Genomic DNA, 25,919 nt, shown 5'->3' on the forward strand with positions numbered 1-25,919 from the left:
TATGTTATATGATGTAAGTATCTACTATATAAGAATCAAAATATTCCTTCGAAAAATTAAAACGGATACGGGAGAAACATGCACGAAAAAGCTATTAATTTTAATACTTTTTGAATAGCACACTGTCCACGTATTTGTTAATTACATAGGATGACGTTATGCTGCATTCTCTTCGAAGCGATATTAAATCAAAACGCGAAATGTATTTCATTCAGTGTCCATTAAATAAACGATATATTTTTTTTGTTATAAATATTCAAAATAAAGTTGTAATGTTCAAAATAATTACCATAAAATTACGGGAAAGTCTTGTAAAATATAAAAATTATTAATAGTAATTGGACGGTTTTTTTATTGCATATAATATAGTGGTGCAGGAATATAATAGCCTAAAGGCTTCAGGAGGTTTTTTATCTTTCCAGTTAGTTAATATTCGAGGGTTCATTAAATCGGTTTAGTGAATCAATCTTGTTACCGAAGCCAAACGATTTCCGAATATGGTCGGTAACAATTAACAGGTCGCATTGTCGCAATTTTGAATTTATAATCCATCGTTATTGGGTTATTCGTTATAAACATATATTTATAAAAAACTGGATTTACAAGACCTCTAAAAATCTAAAGTAGTAATTATTTAACAAATATTAACACGATTAAACGTACTAAATTGTTTTTTTTAAACTTTATCATTACATTGACTAATGTAAATTGTTTCAAAAGAATTTATACGAATGTGAACAAATCAATAATATTATTTGAAATGTTGAGCATTTAGGTATCGATGGATAGCAGTATTATGTACTTTATTTTGTACAATTTTGTTCAACCACAGTCCACAATTGAGTTTTGTACAACCCTCGACAGCGTAGAAGTCTGATTGTAGTTTTTTTTTTTATTAAGTAAGTTTAAGTATACATATTACATACCTATTGGCTTAAGAAATTTTATATTAGCTCCGCGTGGTAGTATATGAATCGTAAAAATGTAATAGTAAATTACGACATATTACTTCATAATATTTCAACTGCCCATCCATACAATATTATAGTTGTCAAAACTGTATTTTGGTTCTTTCCTAGTCCGCCCGATTTAGGTTCTACTGCTGCGGCCACCGTTAGACTAAAAAGATTAAATCACAAACTACACAGCGGTCTACCGAGATTTTTTAGTATAGGTACTATTAGTTATTACTTATTACCTATAGTGTGTTATTTATTTGATATAATATTATCGTCACACCTCACTCGCAGGCATAAGTCATCTGCGGCGGCGACGGAGGAGGCTATGAGTGTTATTAAAAAAATATGTATAATAACAATAATAACATATGCATAACTTATGAGTATTATAATAAATATTTTACTACCCATACGTACGCTGTGTCGCTGTACGCCTGTACAGTAATAACAATACAATATATAACGTATGTACACAGTATGCCCGTCGGATGGACTTCGTAACCGCCGCCGCGGTCGTACGTTCGCTCCTCGTACCCACCACTCGAGATTTCTATTTCGTTATAACTTTTCCGTCTGCTTTTCGTAGTTCCATCCCACTTCGCCAACGACGACGCTGATGATACCGTGTGGGTAGGCGCAGGTGGCACGGCGATGTACAGCCTGTACAGGTAGCCGGCCCGGTCGCAGGTATATACCTACAGTAGTTTTTATAATATTATTATTATTATTATCGTATGTACATGATGTATAAAGTTACGTGAACACCGCGGCGCGCACGCACGGCCACATTGTTAGTGCCAGAAACCGACAACAGGTGACGCTACCAGCGTCGTCGTTCGAAGGGCACCGACACCGACTTCGCCGACTCCCACTCGACCACCGTCCACCCCCCACTGCACCGTACAGGTCGTCACCCGCGCACCATAGCATCTGACGGCCACCGCGGCACCGCCGTTGATGACGACGCGACGTAACCAGTACCCAGTACCAGCAGAGGCTGAACGATCGGGTACCTGTTTCGTTATTCCCTCGTCAGTTTCCATCCTAACGACTAAATAGTAAATAACGAGTCGTCGCGCCGTGTACGCGCCCTGCGTGAGTGCGTCGTTATACAGTGCGTCCGTGTCCGTCCGTTCGTTCGTTCGTCGCATTCTTTCGGCGCGGATCGATGATTTTTTTCCATTCGACAACACGAGTTCGGGTTTTATTATTATTAATTAATCGTTTCACCCGATCCGGACGGTAGTCGTCGTTACAACTTGACGTATGCGTGCGCCAGTAGTGTTCCGTTTTCGTTTCCCCGATAAAAGCGGCTCTGCCGCCGCGTGCGGACCCATCGGTTTTTCCGACGTCCGTCCTATCACGTAAGTGTAAATTCCATAAGACTTATAATATTGTACAATAATATCGATGCGATAAGTAGGTGATGTGTACTTACCCGTGCTCGTGTGTTATCATCGTCGTTACTGTCCGTCGTCCGTATTATTGCGTACCTACCGGTTCTAAAAGATTAAAATAAATATTGATAATTTATAATCGTTGTCTCGCTGCAATTATCGGCGCGTTTCGTTCATAACTGTAGAAAAGTCCCAAAAAGCACTCGGTAGTCGGTATACCAATAGTGCAGATAAATTCGATATGCCAGGTGGTGGGTAGGGGTGGAGAAACAATGGTGAATATTGTTCAATATATTTTGTTCAATATTTTTAAAACAGACGTCACATTGTCAAACAAATTATTGATTTGCAAAAATATCGATGAGGTGGATCGAACTGGTCATCCCCAAAACCCCCTCCCTCCTCGATAAAGCAATGGTATCAAGTTTTTAGACGTCCGTGAGCGTAACTTTGAACGCCGTCGCCGCACATTGAACCTCGTCGCGCTGATCTGCGGAGGGAGATATCGCGAGAGGCCCCGTCCTTGAAGTGCCCGCGCGAATATGAATCGTCGGTTGTTCCTGGTTAGTCCTACGGGCTACGACAACAAAATGTAAATTATAATATTTCGTTAATTATTTGAATAGCCGTGTAATTGATAATTGTTTCTTGCCGGTCACGGACGGATGAGGTACCTCTATAAACATATCGCTTCGTGTCGATCGTCTTTCTATTTTGACAACGGTGGTGCGGCGTATCTATCTATGGTCTACTGGTAGCGGCCGACAGGCGACAATGTATTTTTGTAGTAAACACGACGATGATAAAATATGTTAGTATAATTAAAGAGTTCGATAAGGTTATATCGACATGTGCAATATCACAAAAATAATCTACTGTTATTATACCAATTATACGGGTGTCGCCTGCCGTCGGTCTGTCATTAGTGTCGTGAGCAATGGAATATAATATACTATAATATATTATATAGTAGCCACCGTTGTTCTATTTGCGTGTCAGGAAACTTTGATCACGAAACTAATATTAAAAACCACTTCCCATGTGTTCCTACGAATATTTAATCGTAAATTGGGGAAGGAATTCACTGTAATTTTTCACGAGAATACGATGTAATACATTTTTCAATATTCAACGCAATCGTTGTTATAAGTTCTGTGTTCTGTGAAGCGTTTACTAGGTGGTTGGGGATGACGTATGGGTGAAGAGTCCCCGTTTATTATTTTTCTTTTAAAAAAGACCTGCTGGATTCGCGTCTTACGAATTTTCAGACCCTATTTACGCAGTATTTCGGTAGGTGAGGAAGATGACGAAAGCCGTCGCGTCCGGTACGTGTTGTTTGTGTACAAACACCGACGCGATTTTTATACTCTTTTCGACCCTTTCGTTCATGGACCGTCCACCCCCTCGATGATCTGGCAGTCCCTCTGGACACAATATTGCAATAACAACATTAATAACAATAATAAAATATCAGCATCTTGTAATTCGTATGTGTTGTTGCGCTCGTCCGTCTTACATTATTCGAATCGCATTGTCCGAGCACAAATCGACAATCCGCAATGACATGCATATAATTCCATCGGTGAGGTTTACCATCGACAGTCAAAACGAAATATTATCGTCGTCGCTGTACGTAATGCCACCGAAAACTATAACGAATAACGATTGTGATTTATTGCCAGTCGTCCCTAATTTCAACTTTTTTCGGTCATAGGTACTCGAATCGTGATTTTTTTGGATATCTGAATACAAATACGGTTTAATGTTAGTCACATTTCTGCAACCGTCGACATTTTTTGATGTTAACGAGGACGTCACGGTTTAATAGTTTTAAATATTTCGGGTAAATCATACCTATAATGTCAAACTACTTGCATGTGAATATGTGATGATCGATGGATAACATTGTCCGCGGACCGCGTAAGTACTCTTTCGTTGGATATTTTATTCGATATTTTTATCTTTGAACGGTTAGTAATTCATAATAACCAGAAAATGTTTTGAAAATGTATGTATTTCAACTATAAGTTATACAGTTTGGTTATAGTACAATATATAGTAATCTCTTGTAATAAATTAAAATAATTATCGATGATTTTATGAAAATATTGACAATTTATATCGTATATGATACATATTTTAGGAATCGCCACTATTATTACACTCGTTTAAATCTATGTACTAATCAATATATAAATATTTTATTATTGTTTTTATATTTTACTTAAACTATTTATAGCCGTCCATCGGGAACGAGTTTTTGACTACGATATTTTTAATCGCGCATAAATTATCATCGCATAATATCTATTATATCTGTACGCGCGCGACTACTGTGTGCGACGTCGTTACACGTTTTACAATAATAAAATAATAATATATATTATTATGTGTATATTATTATTCGTAATCAATAATCGTCATCGTAAAATGAAACGCATGCAATAGTTGATGCTACTGGAGGCGGCGGCGGTGTCTGTGATAACGATATGTGTTTACTTAATCCTTACCAGACTTATTATTATTATTATTAATATATCTACCTACGCGTTTGTCCGAATGTAACGCGCGATTGTCAAACAATTTTTTTTCGTTCATATTGAGTTCGGTAGACAGTTGAAAAAATGCTGTTTTTTTCCCCGCTCGCATTTCTATATTATTCTCGCTCGTGATTTATACACGCCTATTGTATTTAAATGCCGCGTAGTCGGATCATCGGAAATCGCATTCTCAGATTTGTGATTTCAGATAAAAAAAAAAAAATAATAAAAAAACGTTTGCCATAGGTTTCGTTCTTACAGTATAATAATATGAACACGTTTGATGCGTACAATATAATATAGGCCAAGATACCTTGTTATATAATTGTATTAATATAATGTGAGTAGGTATACTATACAGCATAGAGAATAACATGCGAATCCTTAACCTGCTGTGCAGTTTATTGTTGAGACATTTGAGAGCTACGATGGTTTGGTATACTTATTTTTCATTCGATAATTCCTAATCACCAGCCATCTATTATAATTTATTAACTCATAATTTGAAATAAACATACATGGCTCCCCTTCTATACGAATTATATTATTAGAACATTCTACTAGTATGGCCACTGGCCAGTATAGGTTTCAAACCAGTATAATATCTAAAATCTGCAAATTATTTAATTAAAACCTACCGGCTCCACCACCATAATAATAATAAAATAATTTTAATAATTAATGAGTAGGTTCGACGGATAAAAAATGTTCTTTTAAATCTTATACGAATTTTATTGTGTATAATAACTATTTTTTTAAGTACCCAATAGAGTAAAGCGTTAGAGGTGCTCTAAGACTCTAAATAAAATATTTGTCTTCCATCTTCCACCGAAATCTTCCATCGAATTATAACGTAAAATTAACTTTATTTAGATATTCCTACTGGTATGGATAATGAATGTATGATATTAAAATTAATCACCAATCTAATATCTGAACAAAAGGATTTATATTTTGTTTATTGAATCGTTTATTTTTACACGAAGCAACTATCAGCCTCATACATAACTTTAAAATAGTTTTGACTATTTTATCAATAATATTTCTAGTTTATTTGTGTTAAATATCTGATATAGCTATTAGGTAGGTATATATGCTTAGTATCACTAAAATAAATAAATATTTTTTTATGTTTCAATCGTGATGATTGCATTTCCAAGGTGGGGAGCAATGTCACATGAACAATATTTATAATTACATTGATTAAACGACTAGGGATTTAGTTTTTTTAAATAAAAATCATGATGTGATTTACAAAGTGAATAATGATTATCTACCAACCCTCAACACAACACTATATAAATATATAATACTACATTACTACCTACCAGGTTAGGTTAGGTTAGGTTAGGTTACCTAAACTACCAGGTCCTACCTAATCTAATGGTTTCATGTAACGTAAAGCGTATACCCGTGCAGGGACGAATTCAGAGCAAAGACTTATTGAGGGGGGTTATTCATTTAAATCATTAAATGTATGATGTACGCATTGATAATAAAGATATAGATAGGACATAATAATAGTCTTATCAGCAGTAATCAATTAGTGATCTAATTATACTTTTTTTAAATATTAAATAACTACAGAAGTATTAAATCCATCACTATTTTTTTTATGGCGCTTGTTGTTAAGTTATCATATTCTGAGTCGGTGTAGTATAAACCAGTAAACAAAAAAATATTTTTTTTTTATATACCTACTTAGTTAAAACTTAAAAATATCGAGCATAGAGGCTTTGCCCCTTGCCCCCCTGGATTCGTCACTGTGTGTACCACTACAATTTATAATTAAATTTATGGTTTTATTTTTTATTATTATTTTATAGATCGCACATTATGATATTATAGCTATTGATTTTATAATATACATACAGAATATAACCCATCCTATTGGAAGCGGCTAATTGCATTTGACCTATAGATTCACTGATCCGTTTGCATTGCTCTATATTCAAACGGATACAGCGACCCATTAAGATTACACAACTGTGGAGCGTTTGTATACACCTCGCACATTTAAAACCGACCGCGACACGCCGTTAGATTGGATAAGACGCGCCGTGCCAATTTTCCTTTGGCGCAAGGTACAGAAACCGACAATATTGTCGGGAAGAAACGTGCCGCTCGTACAAACCTTGGCGCGCAACACCATTCAGACAACGCGTCAACTGTACCGCGCTATACCACTCCACACTCCTCGCGTAGCTCAACGCACCGTGTGATACCGGCTTTAAAATATTAGCTGCTTCCAATATAAACAATAGGATTGCTTATCAGTTATCTGTGTAGTATTATAAAATCAATGGTACCTATTACCGCTAACTCAAAAACGGTAAAGTATACGATTATTTATGTACACATACCATCACTATACGTCTATACCACCAGTTTACCACCTAGGTGCCAAGTTTCAAAAGCGCTCGTCGATCTCTCTTTCCCCGCCTAAAACGAAAACATCCTACGAATTACCCGTCCATTGTTTATTATAATATATTATATTATGTTGAAGCCGGTTAGATTTCGACGTTGACCCGACATGTTCACATAACGGACGTACAATAAATAATAATAGTAACAAAGAACCAAAAAAATATCCTAAATAGTAGCATTTGTCGCGCGCGTTTTGTCGACAATAAAATATTATAACAACGTACCTACCTATATTCCACCTAAATATACCTAATAATAATATTACAATATAATGTATTTCTATGTGCTTACAGAGAACAATGCGACTTACGTGCGGCGTGTGTTTCAGGCGATTAGCATAATGTCGAGCGGAAGCAGTGGCGGCGGAAAGCCGGCTTCTGTCGGCGGCGAGGGCGTAAAGCCGGGCGTGGGATCGGCGTTCGTGCCGGTCATGCCGTCCAGCGGATCGTTCTACGGGCATCCGTCGATAGCGTCGCTGCAACAGCCGTCGCCGTCGTCGGCTGACTTTTACGCCGCGTCCATGATGGCTGACAAGCACAAAGCCCTCCACCAGCACCACCACCTGTCGTCGCTCCAGCAGCAGCAACAGCAACAGCCGTCGCCGGGCATGTACGTGCCCAAACACAAATCACAGCAACAGCAGCAGCAACAGTTGTCGTCGGCTAACGCCGCTGCGGCAGCGGCTGCCGTTTCGTTGATCCACCAGCAACAGCAGATGGCTATGGCACTGGACAAGAACAAGGTGTTACAGGCGGCCATGCATCAGCGAGGCTATGCTCACCCGTTCCTGCTAAACCCCGGTAGCCAGTACGGCAGTCAGCCTCTGTTCGGTGGCCCAGCTGCAGGTACCGGCCCTGGCGCGTTTGGCTCAGTGGCCGCCCGACCACGTGCCTCGGCCGTGGGTGCTAGCGGGGTTGGCATGGCCCGGGCGTCTCGACCAAAAAAACAGTTCATATGCCGGTTCTGCAACCGACAGTTCACCAAGAGCTACAACCTGTTGATACACGAACGGACGCACACGGACGAGAGGCCGTACTCGTGTGACATTTGCAAAAAAGCGTTCCGGAGACAAGACCATTTGCGCGATCACAAGTAAATACCTGATTTAAATCATAGTAGTTTAACTATACATTTAAGAGGATGCTGCCCATGCATTTGTTGTATCCGTCTTACACACGTACGACAAGGCACATTTTCGTCCATTAGTTTCAATAGTGTGCTGTTAGTTTTGATATTAGAGTGATTTGACCTATTACACATTTTTTTAGATAATAACATTATCTGTGCTTAAGCGTTGGCTTTTATTCGATATTTTAATTTTCAAGTGAGATATGAGCATTTTTATTTTTTGATATTTCACATACGAAATACCCATATCTTGCTTGAAAATGAAAATTTCGAAAAATCGGCAACGCTTAAGCACAGATAATATTCTTACCTAAAAGTTTTATAACAGGTTAGTTCACCCTAGTATCAAAAATAATGGCACACTATTGAAACTAGTGTACGACAATTTGGTGTCATACGTGTGTAAAACGAAGACAACAAATGTATGGGTAGCGTTCTCTTAACGCTTTGAATATCCGCAAAAACTTCGAGCCTATTGTAATATTTTGTGTTGGACACTTCCTCACTATTATTTATTGCGGCTTAATCCAGCGTTTCCCAAACTGTGGTCCGCAGACCCTTAACTGTATTTAGGGGCCAGGGTGGGCCATTGCCCCTGCTGGTGTAACCTAGAGGGGGGAGTAAATTTTCATGAACTTTTTTATGTATTAAGCCAACGCCTAACATAATATTTAAAATTTTAAAATTATGTAAAATGTTTTTTCCTTATATATTGCGATTTGTTGAAGATTTCTCGAAAGTTTATTTTAGCCTTTAGGATATTCTATCATATCTATTCTTATACGAACAATAATAATTCCTTGGATAACTGATAACAACAAGAGTGTAGCCCGTATCTGCTAGCGTTGTTGTAAAACACAACATAATAATAGACAAGGAGCTACGTCATTAGGGAGGGGGGGGTCTCAAAAAATCAATTTACTTAAGCTCCTCAGCCATCAACATCAAATGAATTGAATTAATTAAATTATGTTTGAAAAAATTGGCTGATAAAAAATTGGATTCTATCGTGTGAAAAACAATATAAATATAAAATTGTTTAGTTAATAAAATAAAATATAATATATGGTTTTTTACATGACGTTAGAATGTGAATTTTCATCAGTTGATTATTTTATAACATGATTTTCTATTGTATTCCGCAGGCTCGATTCTATTAGTTATACAATTTTCAAGGAAGCTAAAATAGGTGAGATCAAACCGTCAGTAGCTCCTAGACTAAAATAAATAAGTTTATTTTAATTCGCGTAATACCTACTTGATTATTTTTCTGAAGTTACTATAATAGCATAGAACAATATAGAAGCGAAACTCGATCAGCTGATTGCGGTCTTGTTTACCTATGATCTGAAGTCTAAACCTCCGAAAAACATGGAAACGTTTACCGCACCAATATGATGTAAACGTTTACCAGAACTTAGGCGGGATACGCAACGCGGGGTCGGCTTGTTTACCATTCCCTATTTCACGTATTCCACGCCCCCCCCCCCCCCTTGGAGACCGTGTTCAAGACCACAATCGCCTGATTCGGTCAATTCACGGAGTTTCATACCCCTGATAATAGTTATCACTTATCAACATTTAACGTTAGACCTTCGTTGAATAGATACTGTTATACTGCGGCCTTTCGTAGTTCCGTCCGTTCTATGTATTACGGATATGAATAAATTAGAAACTGCATTTATGACATCGCTATATTGTGATAGTGTTCAAACATTTAATAATGTAAGTAAAAAATTGCAATCTATTAAGATAGATCTCAGTTCTGTTGAGTGGTGTATAGTTCTGTTATTAAATATGTTGTTCGGCTGTGTTTAAAGAAAACGACCCAATGCAAATATATTATGAGGATGTCACATTCGGATGTGTTATCTCCGTCTTACACACGTACAACATAGACAAAACACGTTTACACAGTTTGAGCATAATTAGCTCAATTTTTGTTCTAGAGTAAAAATACCTATTATAAAATTGAATTGTGACAATATTTCTGAGGGCATGACGATGACGGTGCGCTTTTTCCATTATTCCCAATATAACGTATTATATGAATATAATATGAACGTTATGTTTATTATATCGTTTAGAAATAGCAAAAATTTTAACATTTTTAAATGACCTTTAAATTTGCGAAATTTAAATTTTTCCAAAAAAACTCACCGTCTTGCCCTCCAAAATATTTTCATATTTTAATTTGGTAATAATTGTTTTTATCCCAACACCAAAAGTTAGTGAGTTGTACACGGTCTACATAAACGCATTTTGTCTATGTCGTACGTGTGTAAGACGGAGAAAACACATGCAGGTGTGACATCTTCTTATGTTTATTTTTAATAATTTAAAACCCGCTTTTACAGTGTATAAAAAAATAATATTGATAATAAAAAAAATAAATACTATAAACAAAACTTAAGGCGAATCAGTTTTGCTGCCAAATTGCCAAAATGTATAAATTATTAATAATAATCACGGACTAAGATATAATGGACTGGAAACGACAAGGGGGGCGGGTGACGGGGTACGGCCCGCAAAAGGTTCCTCTGTTATCATTAGAGCCTGGATTTATATGCATTTAAAAAGTGTCAAATATGATGCAAATATGCAAGGAAAATGTGGCTCGATATGCAATTATATTCCATATTATGTTAAACATTATAAAATGTGATTTTTTTTAAAAAAAAGCACATTATTACACCAAAGAAATTAGTACCTACTAGATATTCTATCAGAAACAAAATAATATTTAAATAGTTAAATATTTAATACTTTAAAAACCAAAATGCAATATTATATAATCTTCATTTTTTCATATTTTAGATTGCTTAAAATACAATGTCTAAAACTCTCAGAAAACTTAAAAAAAACAATCAAAATAAAAAAAATTAAATCATCTATAAATATTATTCATTATAAAAAAAAATTGTGAAATTGAGTTACTGTGTTATTCGTTGCGCACATCGAAGTAACAACATAGTACGCCGAAATGCGGGTGTATGTAAATTATTGTTGTTAATATAATATTATTATCTATACGTGCTCCAATCTCATGAAGTGTTGTAAATATGACAATATTTTAAGAATATTAACGATTTTTTTCTCTTTTAAAATTACTAAAATATATTTATCTTAAATAAAATAGGTAATTTATTAAAAACCCATTAAATATGCATGTTATATGCATTTATGGACCAATATGCAATAATTCTCTAAATATGCAAAATATGCAATGTAAAATGTATTGTTTAAATTGAGTGTGAGATGAACTATGGGCATTTTAGAACCGCCTAGACGTGCATACACTTAGTACAAATATGCAAATGCATATAAATCCGAGCTCTAGTTATCATCAACACTCATAATCGAATGTTTTCAGCACCACCAGTGGTTTTATTTAGCGTCACATTTTGTATCTCAATCCGTATTTTATACAGACGGCGCTTTAAACTCTCGATTATGATTGGGACCCCCCGCATTTGCCTCTTGTACATACTTTCGAGTTCGCTGATAAGCTGCTCGTTTCCAGTCCATTATATCTTAGTCCGTGATAATAATATATTTCAACTAGATTAATATTTAATTGTAAACAAGTCATACTCAAAACTTCAATGAGTAAAAATATGCACAGCATATTTTTGTGTATGCAATAAGAGTTGCATTATTATTATGTTAATGATACAACGTGGTATTGTTATAAACATATTTGTTTGAATTAAATTAATTTAACGAAGTCGGAAGTTGAGAAAAAGTCATAGTCTTAATGAGTTATAGCAATAGTATCATAAGATGTCACAGAAGACAGAACATATTAATATCCTTATTATTTCACGTATCTATATCTGTTATTAATTTTTTAAAGATAAAAGAGATACTTGTGTTTTATTAATTATTTATAAAGTATGGGAATGCGAAGGGCAAAATATCGATCTCAGGCTCGATCCCGGGGCTCGGCTTTAAAATTTAAGGCCTAAGGAAGGGACCCAATTGCAAAATGCCAAGAAAAATGCTCCTATATACCCATATTTTGCATCTTTGCACTGACCGTGTTTGAAAATGTGCGCCCTGGACCACTCTCTCACCCTCAACAAAGAACGAATTATCGGAATAAATGCATAAATACCTATCATGCGTATAATGTAGTTTAGTGTCGTTTAAATAAAGAACACGAGCACGGATAAAATATACGCCGAGATATGTATCCGATCGGTATTTTTTATTACAGAAATTCCAGCCGTACCTGTAGGTAGGTATATGTATTGAATTTCGAGTTGTCGTGATTTTTTTTATAATATACGTTATGATCGTGTGCGATTTCGCCGAGAACGAACGCACCTCGACGGCGGTGGCAGCACGCGGCCTAGCGCAGGTATATAGCAATATATGATAATAAAAACCGACCACCGCGATGCGGCGACAAATAATATCACTCGGTGATTCTCCGTACGTGGAAAAAAAACACGAAAACCGGTCGGTGTGTTAATTAAGAAATGTGGTAAAGGACCATACGTGTTGCGTAAATGGCCGGTGGCGTCGGCCGAAATAGGAGGATTGATGTAATAAGAATGAGAAGGATAAAAAGTAGTAAAGAAAAACAAATGGCAATTTTTCGTTCTCCGTTCTAGCCGATTGTTGTCATCGTTCGGAAGAGCTCTCGCCTCGCCTACACGCGTTGTATATAGTATTATCAATTATCAAAGTTAACTTGCATTCCTGCGCCGAAAGCAACGCCTGTTTGCCACTATATCCGTGAAAATAATATTTATTTAACTAATTATGAAGTATACCTATCATTGATGCGAAAGATGATGTATATTATGTCATACTTTGGATATCAACAATCAACAAAAAAATCTTAAACGTCAAAACTAATAATTGATACAAAACCTTCGACATCGTAAGGGTGGAGAATTCTCCATTAATGAAGAAAGTTGAGTCCCGAGTAAAAAGAAGTAGTAAGTAAGTTGGGTCCCGGCTTTAAACCCATTTACTTACCTATTCGGCCCGATCATTTAAGTTTTTGCCAAGTGCATAATATTATAATAAACACATATATTTTAATTTATACCATTTATACAATGTATACCGAGAACAATATTTTATTCCATATATTTATTTAGAACATAATATTATGTAATATAAAATAATATAATATATATAGGACATTTTATTTTCGGGACTCAATTTACCTAGTACCTTTTTTTCCGGGACCCAATTTACCAATCTCGCTGCATCAATCGTTGACCATAATATCAAGTATTTTAGAGTAAACATTTTTCGGAAATTTCTATTCGGACTATTATCCCGCGAAAATTACGACTTCGGTTGTATAGATTGACTCATATTGTACAAATAGGCGGTAGACAACTTCAAAGTGGAAAAAAAGTCATGTGTTCATCACGCTGCTTATCGAACGTCCAAGTATAGATTATATTATTCATCATACCTACTCTTATTATATTCAGCGCGCCAACACAATACGAATATAATAATAATAATAATATAATACATGAACGACGACGGGTTTTAATTATTATTATTGGAGAGAACCTGCAGACGCGCACCGCAACCGTCTAGGCTGCGGTGGCTGCAGTGCATTACAAGTCTCGATCGTGGTGTATTATACATGTTATGTTCTTATACGTACATAATATTATAGTATACCGCGGTCTGTCCGAACCAGGTGCGTGCAGCACGGAACCACATGAGATGTGATTATAATACGCTGCAGTGGAGGTGGTGGGTGGGTGGGTGTATTTTAATATGTATAATGTATAATATTATATACATCGTATATAAGTAATATATATTATATTATTATGCTCGTGCGGGAGGAGCGGAGAGGATGATCTTGTTTTATACGCGACGGAATGCTGTACTTTCGGCGTATGATAATAATAATAATATTATTATTAACAACATTTATGCGCACACGAGCGTAATCGCTCTACTATATAGGTAGGTATACTAGTTATTTTTATTCGCCGATGTATATAATATAATGTGTATACTTAATTGGAGCGCGGTATTAAACGTTTTTTCGAAAGCAAAAAAAAACCTCGCGTCTCGTAAATGCATGCAGTTTTACCGTAGACGACATTCACTATACTTGCTAGTGTCCAGGTCTTGTATAAGTATATAAAACTTGGAAAACAATATAATCGCAGTTAGAAACGAATTTAACCGATTTATAATATGCGATGGCTTCATAATAATATGCATTATATTAAATATTACCTACTTCTTCGAGTCGTGGACCTATTTTGGAATGCCGCAGCACTCATCGGCCGCGGTCTTAGAAAACGGTTACGATAACCATCATGTGTTGTCTTCGTCTTACACACGTGCCACATAGGCACATAGCAAATTTTCGTTCACCAATTTCAATATTGTGCTGTTAGTTTTGATATTATAGTGGATTGACCTATTATAAAACTTTTAGGCGAGAAGATTATCTGTGTTCTGGTTTATATATTTATATATATACGCATTTTCTAATATTAATATTTTACATACTCATAACTCGCTTAAATATTAAAATACCTTAAAACCAACGAGAGAACACAGATAATGTTCTTACTTAAAAGTTTGATAATAAAGGCCAGTTCACTCTAATATCAAACCTAACAGCACACTATTGAAACTGGTGAACTAAAATGTGTTATGTCGTATATGTCCTAGACGGAGACAACACATGTGTGTAATCACAATATGACATGAATGCCTGATCTGGCCGTGAGCCGTGATTTGTATTTTGCGGGGAGGGTAGACTGACACAGCAAAATTGAGTTATTTTTTTTCAAAATAATAATATAAAATTATGTTTATTGTTATTGTAGTTTGTATACTAAGTCCATTGACTCACACATGACACACGCAATTGTCAACTAAAGTTAATGTTTATGATTTTCATGTATAATGATCGAATCAAGTGCAATTTAAACATTGCCTGTTTGAATAGGGTTCAATTCGCGAACATTTTGGTTAAGGTAAGGAGTGCAGTTTGACAGTCCTTTCTGCAGGATTTGTAACTTTTTACAACTATAAACACTATAGTTTATACATACGTATAATTAACAAACACTTTGAATTATGTATATTTTACCATGTACAAGTAGATATTTAGAGTATTTCGAATAAACAATATAAAGTAATACATTTTGGTGTATCTTCCACATCGCGAGAAGTTCTGAGTATCTAGTAAAACCGGTGATGGGTCACAATCATAATGTAACATTATAAATAACGTCATGCGTCGTCTTTGAATCCGGTATTATATTATGTTTTTCGTTTCGTTTCTGGACCTTAAGAAAGGACGGGCGAATGCCTTGTGGAATTGTGATGATCTATTATATGTAAATTGTGTGTATATGCGTGAGGGGGGGGGGGGGTACGCAATTCATGAACGATATACTGGAACTGGCGCTATTCTTTAGCACAAGAATGCAAATGCGTTTATAATATAATATATAGTTTGTATTTAAAAATTTAGTGAAAATTCCTCAAAAAGTGTTAATAACTTCGCTTCCTCACGATTTTGACAATTTAAGTACAGAAAAAGCGTGTATAATAATATATTTTACACGTTTTTTACTGTTTTATGAGCTGAATCATACCGTGTTATATTTAATGTGATTATATAATGATTGTTGACTGTTGTACAGTATTATATATTGTTTTTTATTATATTCGCCATCGTCGTACGATTTTCATTCGGCGTGTCCGCTGTCGGGTGCGTGTGTTTGGTGAGCGCATATCGTCGTCATGTGTGTATATACGTCACATGATGATAATAATAATAATTATGGTAATATTAATTTACGACGACAACCACGGGCCTAGGAGGTAGGTATATAATAATATTTACTACGCCCGTCGTGTATAGTACCGACGCGGCTGGGGGGCCCCATGCTGGCCCGACACTCCCCGGCCGAATACTCTCCGGGTATAACGTCTCGGACATACAATTATCGTATACATATTATATAATACGGATTTATATTATAATATACACCTAAATAGGTACTCCCGCCTAATCTTGCGGTTTTCTTCTGTATTAATATTTTTTTACTATCCCTCCGATGATTTTCACGTTTCGTATTTATACCATTAATATTATATAAGCGATAATATTATGTACGTATAAAAATGTACTCGCGCGGATATATCGTACACGCACATCGTGTTTCATAGTCTCATTTGCGCGATACGCTTGCCACCGCCCGTACTACGCGCTCGGTCCGCTCCCGATAGATCCGGGTCTACAACATGTAATTGTATATTATGTATTGTAAATGCTGATTTAATTAACCTGAGTTTTTTTCCGCATAATATTGCGTTACATTATAATATATTATGCGGCTTTGTACGCGACCGCGCGCGCTGGATATAAATGCATATTATATTTTATTACACCGCACATGACGGTATAAATTATAATATTTTACGAGACTCGTAGTCCACTAATGGAGTTTACCTATATATTATAAATCGTATATTTGTAACCACCCGACGGCCGTTTTTAATTCCTCCCTACGCCCCTTGGTGCGCCACCCGGTCAACGGCCGTACACACTACACACACACACGCCCCACATATTATATTATACGTGTTATAGATGGTGTAGTATATTATGTTATTATTAATTGTCGTCGACTTCACGGGGGACACAAGTCAATCGGATATTCTATACATCGCTGTATATAATATATAATATGTACTTATAGTTTGTGACGACGATCGTTTATCAATAAGCCTGCACAAAAGTCACATTACCGCCGCTGTGATTTTGACGTGCATTAGTCCGCGCGTTATTCTTATTTTTTCTATATTATAAAATATTGTAAATCGTAATATATTATATTATAACCATCACCTTTGTGCACGACACCTCGACAAAATAATATGTATAAACGATTAAATGAAAGAATTTCACATAAAATCGATAGGTATATATTATATAGTTATGCTGCAGCGTGGAGATTTTAATGATTTTATTCACGTCGTTTACGGCGATGAGATTTTCACATAAAACGTGGTGTTTATTCATTACGATAGTTACAGACTTTACCTGAAAGAATAAAATAATAAACCTATCTATATATTATAACGTGCGTATTAAAAACTAAAACAACACTCACTGCTCCCCCCCCCCAATTTTAGACCGAATTAGCATTTGTTATAGACATAAATATTGAATTTACCGTCGTCGAACTCAAACAAAATATCTATAAAAATCCGATTGTATTATATATTATTGGGTTTAACGGACGTGGGACTGTGCGGGGTGCAGCGTTAAAGTCTCTGAGTCATGTCTCCTTCAGTATCTACTTTTTATTTTATATAATATGACGTACTTGAGCGTACTTCTATTGTGTTTCATTACTGCAGTCCGGTTGTTTTTCGAGTGTACACAGTCACGCACCTCGTTATAATATTATAGTTGCAAACACCTCGGGCGACTCCGCTCTGTATAGCCGAAATTGTATTATCAAAAGCGTTATTGCACTGTACCGCGATCCCGCTCGTCGATATTTATATTGGGCAACATACCCGCGAGTACCCGTGACCCACAATCGCTGCAGCAATCGTTGCTTATAACGCGATCACTAAAATACAGCAGTCAGCATTCGTACATTATATTTATAGTCTATAGTGTATATGGGTTTCTATAGTGTACTATAAATATACTGTATGTGACGTAAAACCAATTTTCGATTTCACGCGTCGATACAACAAAAATTTCAATAAAAACCATCACGCCGCGTGTCGCGAAAAGTCTTTGTCCTCGTGGCCATTATATTATAAATTATAATATAATATTGTAATATAAAATATAATAGGTGCCTAAACATATTACCGGCGGTGTATACTAATAAGTTATAATGTAGTAGGAACCTCCCTATAATATACGATTTGACGCGTGCCATCTGTAAAAGTTTTTTGTCTGTGTATAATAAATAATACTGTATAAAATATGGTTTATATTGCCTTGGTCGACTATTATATTATATTTACCTGCGACGTTTTATTCCATTCTGTCGTTATCATTATTATTATTATTGCTATTATTTCGCGGGCCGCAGGAAGCCCCCATTATTCACATTTCACATGGCACGCCGCGTTATATTATTATTCGTATATCTGCCTGAAATCAGAAAACGTGATAAGACTCTGTGGAAAACTCCCGTGCGCACGGCAGCGGTTTCGTGCACTCTGCGTGGTTCGCGTGATGTGCGCGCGCTCCTTCCACACGGCACGCCTGGTCTCTTAGGCCACAGAGACCTTGCGCTTGAAACACGCACACGACACGTATAGTAGAAGACGTATACTCGGTTTGCGGTGGCGGAAGATAATTTCAAACTGGCAGCGGCAGCAGCTCACGTTTCCCCTTGCCGTCTCCTGTCTTGATCGCGGCAGCGGTCTAGACCCGTTCGTGCGATGCTGTGACATTGCAGCGCGCGAGCTCGATATAAAAGAAAAAAAATTGTAATGATAAAAACGCGCAGAAAACGCATACGTCGTGTGTTAGTGTATTTATATACGCAGCCGTATAATATACGAACACGATACCGGGTTTGTGGTCGTGATGATACCACGCCGTCGCGGTGTAGTATATAATATACATTGTAAACTTGTAGTGGTCTCTAGAACATGTCGTCGTGTCACGTGTATATCTTATATATATAGGATAGAATATATACCTATTATTGTGCCTGTACCTAGTATATTATAATCAGGGCTCGTAAGTTCATGCAGCATTATATATACCAAAATTGGTTGAATAGGCACGTGCATTAAAAATACAAATGTCGAATAACAAAATATATGTACCTTATAAATTCTAAAAAATACTTTATATGCTAAATATAATGTAAAAATACAATTTTAGTTTTAATCAACGTACAGGTATCTTGAAACAGATTTTTATATCGCCTATAGCGGTAATAATTACTTCTCATAGCAAGATTGCAGATATGATGGAAAAACATGAAATCATGAGCTCTGATTATAACATTATCATAATATACGACCCAGACGTGGAAATAAAATTGGAAGAATATTATAACGTCCGATGTATAATATATTCACGGTATACCTGTTGAACGCATATATCCCATGCGTATAGAATATTCAACAGCATAGCATGCTTATAATATACTATATACGTTATAAATCAAAATCAATCATCGGTTTCACCGGACGTGAATGGACACTTGCAGTCGGGTGTTTTCTCGTCGTCATATTATTATATACGCATACGCAATGTAATAATAATAAAATATATAATAATGCAATATTGTTGTGTTAGTCGGTCTGTACACGTGTAGCGGCGAATCAATCGTCGCCACTCGGCGGGTATAAGGAAATTATTCGTGTGACGAATCGCGTCGGTCATCGTGTGACGCGTATCGCTGCACAGTGCAGTATTGGTTAGTTGTATATACCTAGCAATATTATTATATACCTACCTATATTCTATACAACGCGCACAATATAATAATGTGTGGCGTAGGTACATTATGTAAGGGTACTATATATATAGGAGGATGTATGGGATATGACATTTTTTTTCCCACACCGTCGTCGTCGCGTATTCACGTATTTCACGACCGTCTCCGGTCCGAAACGCGCCCCCGTACATTTATACAAAGGTTTGACAGAAGCATTTGACCGGACCCGTAATGCCCGCTCGCACAATGGGTACTCTGCGCTCCGAGTGACAGTGACACTGCATATATATATATATATTTTAGGCGGTGTGTATGTGTTGCATATTATGTATATACATGGCGTGTTGTTACCTCTTCGCAGCGTGCGTGCCCGTCTCTTTTTCTCCATCGAAAAGACTTAATGCTCCTGCCAGCATGTGGCGGCGGACGAGGCTTGTGTGCGCGTGTGTACACTGTACACACACATATGTATATGTATAGATGTGTGCAGCGTGTGATCCGTATTGAAAAATGACCATAGAACTGGTCCGGTCGCGGACAAAACGTCGGCCCGGCCAACCCGATCGTTCCGAAACGTGTTTTTTTTAATATCTATATAATAACGTCTATATAATTTATAATAATAAATAATAATATTATATAGTAACGATTTTTAAACTTGGACAGTTTGTCTGTAATTTGTATAGGTACTTATTTTGATTGAGTGTCAAATAGGCAAAATAAATGATATATTATGTTGTACGTCGAGATTCTGAAAACGGCTATATAGCTCTCAATGACTTTTATGATTTATGATACTATTATATAATATAAAGATGCAGTGTACAAGAAAGAACCAACGCCGTATATAACCAGATTGAAACGACAACAAACGCTAATTATTGTCTACACGTCCAAATGAGCATCGTGATTTGCCGAAAACAATCGTACATCGTATACTTAGCTATATAAGTTATAATACTTGATTTTCCACAACAATATTGCAGCTGAACTCTGCATTGCCGATGACTCCAAAGCCCCAAAGACTTAAAGTAAGTCGGCGCCAGTAATATTGCACCGTTTTTCGTAAACAGTATCGGCGGCTGCGGTACGGTGTGTTCCGCGTCACGCGGTTTGATTAATGGCTTACCCGCGATCTTAAGTTGTCCAGAAACATTATCGCCTCGCGCACATTCACAACTTCTACGTACATGTTTTAACTACTTACACAATACACATGATAATAATATTATGGTTAACATAATTATGAGAATACGTGTACGGTGATGACGCTGCTGCTTGTTAGTGAATTCGCATTGAGTCCCAATAACAATTTGGACATTTTCGGAGTTGAGTTCCAAGTTTTATAATTATTTGCCTGAATTCAGTCCTGACTTTTATCATGATATATACTAGTTTAGTTTCAGTTTATTGAACTATAAAGTCGATATTAAATTATTATAGGTATAGACAAATATTTTGAACAATGAATTAAAACGAAAAGCAAAAGACAATATTTGTGAAAGACCATCTGAAGTTATACACATTGAGCTTGCCACGAATGATATTAATACTTTGTCAACTTCTGATTTAAGTTTAATTAGAAAAAATATCCACTATGCCAAGTCTTCCTTATTACCAATTGTGTTGTACACTTATAAGAGCGAGGACTCAATTGTTATAGTTAGTTTTTTTTTCCTGAGACTCAATTAATATGTTTTTTTAGATTTGGGACACAATTCGGATGTAGCCGTTGCAGTACACAATAATATGATTACAGCCGTTATATCCGCTTAACAGGATGTCGTTACGGTCGTTCGAAAATCTCGAAACCTGAGTTGTCCGGTATACGCGATTCTTACATGTACTCGCACATAAATGTTTAATGAATTTGTTCGCGGCGAAGAGCGTGCGAGCAATTTTTTTTGCCAGTCTCCGCGAGCGTAGGAGTTGGCGCACGTGTCCGACGCTAGTTGTCGTTTCCGGTGCCCCGCAGGAACGCGTCCGAAAGCCACGTAATTTCCTTCTCAATTTGAACTAAAACAATAAAACATTTTCGTTCACACAAACATTACCTATTTAAAAGTATATACAATACGGTGGCATTTTCAAGTATTTAAATTATTATAATGAAACAAGATTGCAACTCGAAAGTTGAACGCCACCATTACAGTCGTATGCATATCCATATATTATGTAAATGTAAAATTAGTCTCATAAAGTACTGGGTCGATTTAATTAAAAATCATATCAATAAATTCCTTCATTCCTTATTGAGACTTGAAGTGTGTTTTAAGCTTCACTTATATCCCCCCCCCCCTATTGTCTTTTTTTGCCGACCTACAGAAAACCACTTATTAGTTATTACAGCTGTTTAGAGTCATTAATTTTATATTAATTATTAATTTTATTCGTTGAGTCAACAAGCTTGAAATTAAATATGAGGCTCTTAATATATTCTTACAATAGCAGTTGAAAATATATAAATACAGTCACAATTTTTTTTTATAAGCATTTAGTTCAAATTTTGACCAATTACGAAGAAATCACGAAAATGTGGTGCAAATTATTTTGAGTTAGAAATTCATAAAAAATTTTATTTTTAAATCTAACTATCTAAAATTTTATAATTTAATATAAGATTCCTCATAAATTTGTCTACCTTTATCAAAAAAAAAAAAATGTTTACCGGAAAGTCAAATTAAATTTTTATGAGCGTTTGAAGTTTAAATTTTAACATCATTGGTATTCACTCGATTTCTCATGTAGCGATTTTCTTATATTGTATTTTTTTTTCATATAATGTATAACAATACATTTTTATTTGTTTGGTCAAAAAGCATGAAAATATATAATACACGGCCCCTAATATATTTTTACAATATTAGTTGAAAAATATAAAAAATACATATGCACAATTTTTTTATAAATATTTAAAGTCTTAATTTCGACAAAATTTATCAAACCAAAATTTAAAATGCGGGTAAATGGATGTCACCCTGCTGTATAGTAGGTTACAAGTAAGTCAATGTATAATGGATTGTGTTAAACTTGAATTCAATGATATATGATAATTTGTATCCAGGATAAATAAATAAATAAATAAAAACCCTTGTAAAACCATTAGCTTCTAAAATAATTTTTTAGTTAAAAATGTTCCTATATATATTAGTAACAACAATATAAATATAATATAGAGTATCCTAGGATGCCAACCCGTCTCTGCTCAGAACCGTTTTTTGTACACATGAATTATATATCAGAAATATATCATTGAATTTAAATTTACAGTCATCCAATTGTAGCCTACTGTACAGCAGAGCGACTTACACTTATCCGTTTTCTTTTGTTTATTTTTTTAAAACAAAATGGTTCCCCCCCCCTTTTAAAATTCCTGGGAACGCCACTGTATAGGTTGTACATTTTTAAATATTTTAAATACAATTTAAGACTTTTTGCAGAGCAACTATCATAGACCATTAAAATAATTTTTAAATTTTCGGGGGGGGGGGGGCTGTAGCCCTCTCAGCCCCCTCCTGGCTACGCCACTGTGCCAGTTAGTATTATAATAATATAAAAGGTATAAGTCGTCTCCGCTTTTAATAATAATAAACACTGTGTGGTGATATAAAAATATATGGTAATCAAGAATACTCGGGTATAAATGTATAATGTTTGCGTTGAAGTCGTGTGTCACTGACGCTGAAGAGCGCATAATACGACGAGGCACTTACAACTCATATCGTCGTCGTGTGGGCATAAGACGACGCCATCCGAATCGTACTTTTATTATTTGATACAAATATTAAATATTACATTCCATATGCACACGATAAAAAATTACCACAAATATTACAATACATCATAATCTTATTATCAATTATCATCCCGTGTGGTTGTACGCTGACGACTCGTCACGGCGACGACGACCACTGCACCGGCCCCCCTCACAGCCCGTCGGTATAACGCGTGCATTGTATATACAGAGTGAGCATCACGATCGCCGCCTGCACGCGCGTATAGTAGGTGTAGCCGGTATAGGTATATTATGTGATATAGCGTTTGGTACAATATATTATATTGTTTATTATTATAATAATGTTTGCCCGAGTATGAAAGACGGAGAGTAAAGGATTTTTGTTATTTTTTACGACGCTTTTAGGCTGTTCAAATACATTCGGCGTTATTTATAAATGCGCTTTAATGTGTTTCCATCATATATTACGTATATACGTACCACCTATGTGCGTGTGCATACGTGTAGTGTGTACGTATATATTATATTCACTAATGGTTTTTATATACATTTATTTTTTTCCGTCTGGCCTTCTTTGAATAACGTAAAGTCTCGCCGAGAGTATAATAATAATATATAGACAGAGAGAGAACCGGTTTTCCGTACCGCACGACCGTTTCCACCCACCATACACGTTCGTCATTAAAAGGCATTCCGAAAAGTCGGCGGACGAAAGATGTGTGAAAAAACACCAAACGACAAACTTTCCGGGGACCGATAGATAATGAATGTACCTACTGGCGGTACACTTTTTCGACCAGAAACTCGCGTACAGTATATAGGTATATCACATTGGTAAATTTATTTCAAATGATATATACCGCAACCTCCATAAATTATAATCAGCGGATTCTAATGGGTATATAAAATTCAAACTGGTTTCCATATTTTTTATATTATTTTTATATACGCGCGCGCGCAAACATGATATATCGTAGTATGACGGGTTTTTTTACTTATAATATTATGTTGATTTTTTTTTCGATTTTTATTAATGAAATCCACATCCGGTGCCAAGCACTTTACAATATAATAGAGTTACCTACACGCGGATTTTCAACGATCCCATCACAAGCAGTGTGCAATATATTTCTTTCGTAAACTCTTTCGCAATAGTATTTATGAAGAGCGTAAATTGAAAGACTCAATAATATATAGGTACAGATTTAGCCCAACGTGATGGGATATCGGTTCTGACGTTATTGAACTGGTATTTTACATTGAATGTCTGTGCAAACTCTAACAATATAACCGTACCTAAACCTTCTAGGCAGGTACCTCCTATCTATATAATATGACACGTTGAACAGAAAACGTACGACTTACGAGTCGTAAGTAAAAAAAAAAAAAACAAAAATACTAGTAATAAACAACGTCAAATTTATGTATACCGACCGATTATGTTAATCCTTAAGTCCGAAGCTCGTATATCTGCGCTTACTTTTATCGGATTATAGGGAAAAAAATAATATCGTAGTAATTCGTTATGCGTATAATATAATATACCTCTATATATATAGGTTCCTATAAAATAAACGCCACGCATATATTATACGTGGTGTACACACGTATTTGACAAGAATCGCACAGCGTGGGGTTTTCGAAAAAATAATCCCTGAACCGGGGGGATGTGTGTGTGGTACAATGTTTGTTTGAAAGTTCAAATGTTGACAAAATTCCATAAAATCATGAAAAATTGTATATTATTTTGTAGGTTGAAAAATTATAAAATGATTAGTTTATATAAATAGGTACCTAATGATTAAAAATTGTTTAAAAGATTTCTCATAAATAATTCCTAGGTACCTTTAATGAATCTGCCTTGTTAAAATAATATGCGATGTGTATTATTATTTATTTATTTTTCAAATGTATTGTTAGTTTGAATAGTTTCAAGTCTTTCAAATATTTTATTATAACGATAACACGGAACTCTGTGTTCATGAGCATTTCACTCACATAACTGTTATTTTGGGAACCATTGGATTCAAATTATTTTGCTTATATCGATATTTTTAGTATGCTCATACAAGTTACTTATGGAAATAAATACGTGGAAAATAACTAATCTATATATAAACTTTCCGTCTTATTACCATCAAATGTCGACGGTTACCAGTATTTGCTCGCCGGGGATCAGCAGTCCGACGGCGCGCGGCGGCCAGTTATTTTTAGCCAAACATACCAATATTTTTTCCATCATACTGATCGACCTAGTAATGCGATAATAAGTTTTTAAAACT

At 35.7% G+C, this 25,919-nt stretch overlaps 1 protein-coding gene across 2 annotated transcripts in view; it reads left to right on the forward strand.

The window, feature by feature from the left end:
- The first annotated feature begins 1,874 nt into the window (after positions 1–1,874).
- Positions 1,875–25,919, forward strand: part of LOC100167610 (protein bowel) — a 28,211-nt gene continuing 4,166 nt past the window's right edge. The window contains exons 1-2 of one of the 2 annotated variants that reach the window (XM_003245278.4): positions 1,875–2,323; positions 7,620–8,418. In XM_003245278.4, the coding sequence (XP_003245326.1) occupies positions 7,667–8,418 (752 nt within the window). In that variant the 5' untranslated portion in view covers positions 1,875–2,323; positions 7,620–7,666. The remainder of the gene's footprint in view (positions 2,324–7,619; positions 8,419–25,919) is intronic. The other variant, XM_001943449.5, reaches the window with a different exon arrangement.

Source organism: Acyrthosiphon pisum, chromosome A2 (assembly GCF_005508785.2).
Source record: "Acyrthosiphon pisum isolate AL4f chromosome A2, pea_aphid_22Mar2018_4r6ur, whole genome shotgun sequence".
Classification (NCBI taxonomy): domain Eukaryota; kingdom Metazoa; phylum Arthropoda; class Insecta; order Hemiptera; family Aphididae; genus Acyrthosiphon; species Acyrthosiphon pisum.